Source organism: Semicossyphus pulcher, unplaced genomic scaffold, assembly GCF_022749685.1.
Source record: "Semicossyphus pulcher isolate SPU_LCO1_2020_fin unplaced genomic scaffold, fSemPul1.0.p SCAF_20, whole genome shotgun sequence".
NCBI classification, from domain to species: Eukaryota; Metazoa; Chordata; class Actinopteri; order Labriformes; family Labridae; genus Semicossyphus; species Semicossyphus pulcher.
The window spans coordinates 15422501-15433092 of record NW_027211694.1 but is presented as its reverse complement, the minus strand read 5'-3'; the positions used below and the strand labels follow the sequence as shown (position 1 = coordinate 15433092).

The window sequence follows — 10592 nt, the reverse complement described above, 5'->3', positions numbered from 1 at the left end:
CTCTCCTTCGCACGCAGCAGGCGAAAAACGAAAGAACGAGATATGCTGACGTCGCTGTCGGCGGGCTTCGGCTCGGTTCGGCTTCCGTCGGAGGGTTGAGAGGTTGAGCGACAGAGAGGGAGCTATTAACGAGTTCAAAAGTTCAGTATGTAGGTAGAGGCCAAAACAAATTAACATTTAACAGGTTTCTCGCTGTGGGGAGGTTACATTACGTTGCGTTAGAAAATATTAGAAGCTATTTTTTAAAAATTAAAATAGCACTTGCATATCGAACGAGAGGAAGCAAAAACACAGGGTATAACTCTGTCAATAAGTCAATAAATGGGTATTGGTAGGTGGGTATTAGCTTACCCTATCCAGTCAATATTGCAGAAGGTCAACAGCATCCAATATATTTGTAAAGCATGGGGGACATTATAATGAACTGATGAATCTGCATGTTGCAATTGTAAACATTAAGACCTTACTTTTAATATCCACTGAATGCAACTAGTACAGCCAATTAATGACATAGTGCACAAGGCAAACCCCCTTTATTCTTCTTCATTATAATCAAAAAAGGTGGAAACTGGGTATTTTGTAAATGCCATCCTTATGCTTTAGATTGGGGTGGAGATGTTAGGCATGGGCACTTGTTTTAACCTATAAATGTTCTAGCTGTAGATTTAAATCTTCTCTCTGAGATCTCTCTCTCTCTCTGAATCATTGAAAGCAATTGGAGTACTATGAGAGCTAGCTGGGAAGTTAAATGGATGTAAATAACACTAAAACTCTATTTGCGCCATTTGTGACCTTGGTGGTGGGTTTCACAGCAAAATTCACATTTCTTCTGGTTTAAATGTAGCCTACATTACAATCAGTTATATAATTTACCAGATATTACAATGACAACAAAAAATCTTAAATTGAGTGAGGAAGACAACGGATATTTTCTAAGCCTAAAGTCTAAAGGAAGTGTTGTTTACAACATGAAAATGTCTGAAATCCTTGGTCACCAAAACAAATTGTCCCAAGATGTTTCGCACCTCCAAGTGGCTCAGTAGGTCAAGCTCATGGCACTACATTGACCTCTTGTGGCTGAAAATAGTACCTGCATTTCAAGAGAAAATAAAGCCTGAACAAACAGGTCCATAAAACCCTACAGTCACATGATGCTTTTAAAATATTGAACCACAAAGAAACTTCAGCTAAACGGAAAGCAGAAATGCACTTTTTAAATATATATTTTGGAAATGATCACATAGATGTCCCTGGATGCAGAAGTCAAATCATAACATGTGTTGGTTAAAGTTTACATGAAACTAATCTGAACTTTTTGTCTCAGAAAAGGGTCTAACACGACGCATACACAAATATCCCACCCTTTTGTAAATCAATGACTGTCTGTTGGTATAATAGAACAAAATAATTCAGTGGCTTCACGCTTCGGATCACATGACATGGCATCAAGTCCCCTTTCAGTTGAATCAGAGGGAAAGATGGGCTGAAATACAAAGAAAATTAGAGCCTTAAATGATGGCAAGAAAATGATTAGAAATTGACAAAAAAATTACAAGTTTACACACACAAAAAAGAATGAAAAATCCATTCATTTTTATTGAAAAAACAAAATAAATTGTGCATGTCACACAGTGAATGTATGTCTTTCTTTAATAAGACACTCGGGCAGGTTAAATGCATAGGAATCATTGACAAAGCTTTAGCCATAGTTGAATGATGATTACAAGAGTGCAGAGGCATAACCAGTACACCACACACGTTTGTTTCAGATGGTTTCACCACACTCACATTTTTATAATATCAAAAGGCTATAGGCAAAGAATAAAAACAAACCTTCATCATCAGTATACACACACAAAAAAAAATAAAACGCAACACCAGTTCACTGTTTAGTGTCTCATGCAGGATTTACAGAAAATTCTAGACAATGAAAAAGCAAAATGGACCATTTTGAACAACAAAATAACAGATATTACATCACATGGATATATGACACAATCTTAAAAAGCTAAAAAAAAAAACTGAATGAAAATTGAAATAAAAAGAAGACAAGAGGCAACAGCCTTAAAAGAGACTAAATGAATCAAAACCTTTGGACACAGAAACACTGAAAGGTTTTTTGGCTGCGCTCAAACACTCTTCATGAATGCACACTCTCACAGTACTTTAAAGGACGTCATTAAAGCGTACTAAGCAGCATGCAAGTGCACTGTGCATGTTGCAATAAGATCTTCATACAATGAATGTGCAAAAACGACCTTCCTGATATTTAGATTGGAAGTGATCTCCTTGTCTACATAGATTGACCTAACTGAGGAAACTTAGTGCAGAATTTTCACAACGATTGATCACTTCATGAACGGAGGAAATCTGCACTCCAGGTTTGTTACCGAGTAGTCCCAAGTTTCGTTTTGTCTTTGCAATACCTGTAAGCAACCAGTAGGGGGCAAATTGGCTAACTGTGAGTTAAAGTGGAGGTGAAATGAAAAATGTCATTTTAATCCTTTTAGATCACATCCCCGGTAATATTATGCATCTATTTGACAATATAGGTCAAATCATTTCTTCGTATTCTTATATCAAAATCCAATCATTTTTTCTTCCTGTAAAACAAAATATCACGTGTGCTTATGGAAGCTAGTACCAACCAATTTCAACCAATAATATCATGACATCCACCCGTCAATCAATCTGCAACATTTAGCCGCAGAGCACCAAGAGCGCTCGGTCAGTTCGCTAGCTACTGCGCTGTGGAGAACGTCCGTCTACGCCCACTTCTCAACGATCAAATCAAATCCCTCTAATGATATGTCCCGCCTCCACGTCCTGTTTCACTCGGAAGTACGTCGCAATACGGAAGCTAGATACTCTCGAAATGCCGTTTCATCTCGACTTTAACCAATTAATTAATAAGCAAGTAAATAAAACATATGACATTTCATGCTATATACTGTATGTGAAAAACTACAATAAATGTAATTTCCTGATATGGCTTTATGGTGTAAAGTATTATGCTTCAAAGTGCACTACAGACAACTTTCTCTTGTACCTTGACTTCCTTGATCGCAGAAATTCTGCAGATGTTACAAATTAAATCTTGTTGTTGCCTTTATGTCATAAGCAGAGTGTTCAAAGTACCTCACATTCATCAGAAAATCATAAGTTTAGTCCTGAAACTGGACCAGAGAAGAAAGGAAACTTCATTGCTCACAGATCATAATGCTGCTATAAAGCTCAGGTTTAAAAATATAACATATTTGGTCCTTGTTTGTGCATTTATCTGCTTAGTAAAGCATAAGAAACCACCCAGGAAGGAAGGCACTTGTAAAAGTGTTTGATATACTTATTGCATTAGTGTGGCAATAGTATACAAAACAATAAAAAATGGCAAAGACTAATCTACACAATAATAATTTCTCCTCCTGTGCTTTGTTCTGCTGCAGGGCTGCTTCGGCCTTTAAAAGGAAATCTTTTGGAAATTTACAATGATTTTAAAACTATTATCGGTTCAGGCATGCTATGAAGGTGCAAGGAATGATGGGACATTTTGGGGTACAAAATGCTAATTCAACCCTGCACACCTGATGACGTTATCCTTCATTTTGTATGCTTCTAAAATCTTTATTCATCTTAATGTGACTGTATGTGCAAGTGCTCAAATTGTGGCTGTTGTATGAGTGGTTTAATTTCTGTAGTTTAAGTTTTAGTTTGTGTGTACTTGTTTTGTATGTTAGATGGATGCAGGGACATGTTGCCTTCCAGGTCCGGGTGGAGAGGAGAATTTCTGGGAGTGCCAACGAGTTTCCTTGTACACAAACCAGGCGTTGATCGCCCACACGAACATGTTGAGGTAGCCAAACACCTGCAACGATGCAAACAGAAGAAAAGATGACACATTCAAAAGAGACAACATTTTGGATTATTTTTCTATCGGCCACTCTGGTCACAATTTAGCTCATTCCAACAAATTGGCTTCAGACTTGTGACACAGAAAGTATTTAACAGATAACAGTGTAAGGAAAATCAAAGTGTTATTACTCGGAGTCTCATGATCGCGACTTGCATAATGGAATTAAAAAGTGTAACAAATCCTCTTGCTTGTTTGCGTTTGTTCTCACCACAGAGATGTTGAGGGTCCGCATGTTGGCGTACTCCGTGACCTCACAGGTGATGTTGCTCTCCTTGCAGAGACTCAGCGTGGCGCTGAGGCCTTCAGTGTCCGTGGCATACTTCACATTCTGCAGACCCTTCGCCCATGCGGACGAACTCACCAGCCACAGAAAGACCAGAATCGCTGTGACCACAAAATCCTGGGAGCAATGGAGTTTACATCAGCTAAACACATTACAAATGTTTTTACAGCATGATTTGTCTGTTGGAAAGCTGGTCAATACTCACAAAAATGGGTCCAAATTCAGAGTTCTTGTAAACGTGCATGTAGCCTAAATACACCAACAGAGCCGCCATGCTGTGCAGGAAGCAGATGATGGCGATTCCCACAAAGAACTCCGCTGAGGAGGCCGAGTCTCCCACCATGTGTGTCGTCGAGACAGACTGGTTACAAATAGTGGTGTTACCCCCGACCAGTGGGACCTGGCTCAACCTGGCCACAACACAAGATGGTTAAAATCATCATTATCGTTGTTTATAGATACCCATTCCTCTTATACTGTTCTATAATGAATATGACCAATTATGTAACTCATAAAAACTGGCATTTCAAAAGAATATGTGTGGCAGTCTTACCTGAATGGGTAGTGGAAGTTGGCGTTAAGGGTTTCATTCCTGCCATCACCACAAAAAACAGATAGGATGTTCTTACCCGAGAATCCGCCGCAGCTTCCAAAAGCAAATACAGCCGTGAGCTGTTTGGAGGGACACAAGAGAGACAGATTAAGGGAGATGGTTGAGAATGCAGAGAGAAAACCCAGTTTAAAACCAAGAAATTTAACACACTGGAGATTTGGTTAAGAGGAGGCTGTGATAATCAGAATATTTAAAGGTCTAATATTGCGATGATGTCAGAACTATTGAACTTACAGGGTCAATAACTGAACAAGCCTGCTACATCATTCATATCAAACTTGGTCTAAATGTTAAAAGGCCCAAATTCAGGCTTTCGCCGAAAAACAGGAAGTTGTTGTAACTCTCATATGCAATGTCTAATCTGCCCCAAATGTTACCTGCATGATAAGAGTCCCGGCCAGTATAGTCATCATACAGTTAACGTCATAGCACCACCTACTCGCAACAGGAAATGGGATTTTTTAGACATTAATAACTCCTCCGAGCCTGTTGAACACATCAACCTCAAATGTCAGAAAAGCCTTAAATTGGGGTTATTATGCTGTTTCACATTTTAAAACACAAATATAATTTTACAATGTGGGATGTCCATATTAAGTGAAGTTTCAAATCTGTAGGTAAAAGTAAGTTGGAGTAATCCCCAGGCCTCTCAGCTCAGTTTGCAGGCTGATGTGATCGCCAGGTTTTACACAGGTTTTCTGCATTTTGTGACGTCACGCCTAAAAACTGTGAGTTTTTATCATGATCTTCTCTACATTCTTCTTTACTCTCGGACAATATTGTTTAAAAGTGTCACCAGATATTCACAACCAAAACAAAGTTGGCAACTTTAACCATTACATGAGCAGTTAAGAGCAGAGGGACCAACAGATGGCCCACATTTTACTCTGACAGACAGCTGAAAATAAAACTCACATCTCAGCTTCCTTGAGTTATTTGCTTTTCTTTCTAAACCAAATTTCTTACTTTGTTGAGATAAAAGAAGTGGTGTCTTTATTTGTACTATTTTTTTTCATTCTTGTCTCTGTCGTGGGACGAACAGAACGAAAGAAACGCTTATAACTTGATGTTTTGTGAGAAGATTCTGTAGCCCTTCCGCTAACAAAACAGCTATCTGATACAATACAATAAAATGTGGCTTACATGGCTGCACTAATGCTGCTATTCAGCTCTTGAATTCTTTCTTGCAGAGGCAGAAAGCATCTGATTCAGTGTGTAGGCCATGTGACACTAATACTCTTCTTAAAACCAACACATACTAAATTCTTTTAGTCAGGGTGGCTGGCACTGAGCTTAACCCTAAAACTGCAGCAGGCCAAACAATGATCATGTAATTCATGGGTATTGAGGTCATTTGGACTCGCACTCACATCACTTTACTCATACTTAGTGGGTTATGGTGATTTGGCGTTGTAATATGCACTATAAATCACAATACACTGCAGAGGAAGATTTTGTTCTGCTTGAAATGTGTTGTAAACCTTTGTATCACAGTCATGCGCTCAACATTCATAACTTCCTGTATCTGTCTGTCACATCTTTACTTAACCTTTTAGAACAACGGACAGCCGTACTAAAGTTCAACGCTAATTTAAAAATTCAACATCAAATAATCTCACTTCACACAGAACAACTGTCTTGTTTCACAAAGCATTTGAAAGGTAAATCATGTGGGTTTGGAGACTGTTAGCTAGTTAAGCTAACAGGCCCTTAGCTCAACTCTTGCGGGAAACGAACACTATAAATTCAGAAACACAGAAGCTAACAGAATTCTGTTAAAATATCCCAATTTCCATTAAATACATCTTAATCATATATTAATTGATTTTGGTTTGTGTTTAACCTGTATAATGAGCTAATATAGCTGCAAAAGTTGAGTTGTTAATCATGCTAGCTAATGTTGGCTTGTTTGTTTGCTAGCAGACACGAGTAGTAGTAGTAGCGAAAATAGTGTTTCTTGGCACTTGATGAATGTCAGTTTTAAATTTTCTCTCACTATAGCCCTATTTTGTTCTTCATTAACTCTTGAGGGAAATATGTGTCTCTTTAGCTTCTTAATGCTACAATATGGCCACAGGCTAGTTGCTAACATAGCCTGCATGCTGTTTGGTACCGGGCAGGTTGTTTCCAGTGTTGTTTTTAGAGCTTAGCACTGAAGACAGCTCCTTTTGCAAAATACAACACTTGTTAGAGCGAAATGAAACAGTTAAACTGAGGGTAAACAACCTAAATGAACCAAAAGATGCTTAGAGAAACTGCATAGTGGTCTGAGCAACAACTTTCCCATTACACATTGATCCACTTAAGAACGTCTCTGTACTGCAAGTTTTTTAAGGTTAAAATAAGGCCGACAAAACATCAGAAAATGTTATAAAAATTTAGATTATCTAGACTAACAATTTAATTGTTTTAAACTATAAAACAGCATTAGATTCACACCGCACATCACATGAACCACAGTCCTATCATCTATCAGGAGACCAAACAAGGTCCCCTCAAATCCTGCTTCATCAGCAGAACACCCTTCAAAATATGCTTACTACGGGCCACCTCAACTTTTGGCCTTTAGCTTCACACCACAAGATCCACACACACTGTTCTCTACATCTACTTACACACCCACACACACCTCGAGGCCTCTCTCCAGATGTGGCTCCAGATGTCACTGGCTGCCACTTCCTGTTTTTTTGGCTACACACACCAAAGTAAACTACTTCTCTCACATTCTTGCCTCACTTCACACTGTCACTGTCCCACTACGAGGTCAAAGAGCAGCAGCATGGACAACTGTAACACAAAGCACAGACCAAAAACTGTAATTTCAGATTATGTTCACATTTAACGCTACAGGTGGCACCCTCCCCAAACATGGCGCCTGCCAAAGACTACGGACGAACAGCAGTCCTTTGGGTATTCTGTGGCACGCCAGACATCTGCATTTCCCTCAGTATCAATTTATGGACATTCCAGAGACTTCCGAATGGCCCTACAGGCTGTCTTCACTCCTAGCCAAGCTGTGAGATATCATCGTCGATTTGCACACAACTCACACATGAAATAGAAGTTCATTTACAGGTTCATATATGTGATACAAACCATAGAAAATGAGCCAACAGAAAACAAATCGTTGCCTCTATTGCCTATTAAACTAAGAGATCTCGCATTGACACAACTACCAAAAGAGAGAAATGGCTTAAACATCAATATTCAACATTTCGTGTGAGCGTGGGGCCTTCTTGTAGCATTTGTTACTCCAAACCCTCCTTCCTGTTTACTACTCTGTGAAAGATTACATCAAGGGAGGTATGAGCATTTCAGCCAAATAACTCATGCACCAAGTAAACTACTTTTGGACATTGGACAAAAATGTTGGACGGATTATAGTCAAGGCATCCGGCTGAAAACCCTCCAATTTCTCACAGCAGTAGCTTTATTTATGTCCAAAACCAAGTGGGCGAACACACATTCACTGCTGCTTCCTCAAAGTCAGATATACAGCATTCTACATGCAGTATCTTATTGGAACATTTACAGAGCACAAACGTGAGACTAGAGAAGGCCTGCAAGTAGAATTTTTTTACATTATTAATTAGCATACAAACTTTTTTTCTCATTTGGTTTACAGAACATCATAACAATATACTAAAAAAAAGCCATTAAGGTTTCCTAAAGACAAGGGTGACATCTACAAAATACCTGTTTGTCTCAAGAACTGTTCAAAACTACACACTCGTCTAAATAGCTGCAATTTACTTACTTGGTTAACTCGAACACTAAACTACATTATGTGTTCAACTCAATTATCAAACCTGAAATGGAGCATTGGACAATCGTACTCATGCAAACGTAGGCGTTAAATGTTCACCGTTTCTTTTTATTTAGCGCTTTTACATCTCCATCATGTATTCGTTTTTGTTATTTTGTTGTAGCAAGTTAAGTTAAATCTTGGTTTGTTCAATGATTTAGCCAGCTTTGAAGTTTCAAAGTCTTGGGCCTGCTTAATGATGCTTTATAACGCTGCATCTACAAACTGCTAGTTGGGCTGGGACCCCTGTAGTAGCACATAACATATTCCTAGCAGCGAATACAATGGAAGATAACACAATATATATTATTCAGGCCCTTGTGAATCACAAATATGTGTGTTACATAAGGCAAACAGTGTGAAACACACACACACTCTCTCATAGAGCCTGGTCCTGAGTCAGATGACTGGGTGTTACTGCTCCTCTGTGCGTGTTTTTGTGCGATTTATGAGAAAATAGAACAGCTGAGAGAAAGTGTAGCTGCGCTGCGACCCAGTTATGTACAGCAGATATGATTACTGGACTTTCCTTAAGAAAAGTCTGCGTGTCTCAACCTCCTGCACAGTTATGCGGAGGTAAATTATTAGTGAGAGATGCATTAATCCCTAACTGTGTGCATGTGAAGGGCATGCAACCAGCAAAATGATAATGATTTTGTTCTTTTAGTTTACTTTTCTTAGTCAAACAAGGTTCATTAACACTTTTTAACGTATGAATATTAAATATTTGAAGTTTGAAGCTTGAATTACTAAAGTGAATTAATGTATATATTTTATTAATTCTTCTAAAGTTTATAAAGCCCAAGCTGTATGGAGGACATTTGGTATGTGTGTGTTTTATAAATATTTAAGCTATATGCCGTTTTAACAAACCAAATAGTGTAGGCTACTTAAGGGATTTTTCTCAGGGGTAAAAATTAGCCGGGAAAAGGGAAAACCAAAGGGCTGAACCTCCCTGTCCTCTGGGTATCTCTCTCTCTCTCTCACACACACAGACTCCAACACACACATGCAGACAATGCATGTAACTTACCCACTCCACGAGTTTGACGAAGCCCAGAGGCTCCTTTAGCGGCGAGAAGTTCAGCCGAAATCCGGTCATCATTACTGTGTTTCTGATCCCAAATCTTTATCCAGTTGTTCCCAAACTGTGGATGTTGGACCAACAGGGAGGAAAAAGGGGAGTTCTTTTGCTGAATGACGTGGTGTTACTGCCGACGCTGCAAAAAATGACCAGCCAAAGTTACTCAAAATCAGTCCTAAAATCCAACTTAACGCAAAAGCAACTTAATCGAAGAACAACGTCGTCATCATAGATCATTTACGTCACTGAAATTGCAGTTTTGCGCATTTCAAACAGTTTAAACAATGTCATTGAAAGAAAATCAAGATTTAAGGGGGATATTTTTTGCAGTGCATCTTGAAAAACGAGTACCTAGCGCTCCGCTTAGTGATGCGCAAATTACGCAGGCAATGTGAAAGATAAAGAGCGTAGGCTAAAGTGTGCCAAATTACGTCTAACTTTTTTGAAAAAGGCGTCATACGTGTTTACAGGATACGACTATGAAAATAAAAGGCACATCTGATGGGTTCCACACTGTTTAAAGAGTTTTGATTTCCCTCTCATTGCTGGAGAAAAACTCCAACTACCAAACGCTACTATTGTCAGATACAACACAAGCCAATTAAAATACATGCTGCTTCAACATTAGCACAGGACATCCATGCAGAGTACCATTAGGAGACCTCCAAGTCAAAGTTATAGTCCGGGCAGCAACAGGCATCAAAAGCGTCCAGCTGCGTTTTCATTGGATCCATCCGCCTGAGGACGCGGGCGGGCGGGCTGCCTCCTCCTTGCTGAGTTCGCAGTTCCTGGTGCTGACTGGGTCATGTGACTCTCGGATCAAACCCAAACCGACCAAACAGACTCTCAAAACTCATGCAACAAAGTAACGGACAACCCCAGGGATCAACTGCAACT

General features: G+C 39.2%; 1 protein-coding gene across 1 annotated transcript; it reads right to left on the bottom strand.

Annotated features, from left to right (window-relative positions):
- Positions 1 to 1562: 1562 nt before the first annotated feature.
- On the bottom strand, positions 1563 to 9730 carry sypl1 (synaptophysin-like 1). The gene is made up of 5 exons (XM_069671107.1): positions 9645 to 9730; positions 4747 to 4865; positions 4399 to 4603; positions 4119 to 4310; positions 1563 to 3862 (listed from the first exon to the last, which is right to left on the bottom strand). The coding sequence occupies exons 1-5, from the start codon at positions 9714 to 9716 to the stop codon at positions 3731 to 3733; spliced, it is 720 nt and encodes a 239-aa protein (XP_069527208.1). The 5' UTR covers positions 9717 to 9730; the 3' UTR covers positions 1563 to 3730.
- Positions 9731 to 10592: the final 862 nt, after the last annotated feature.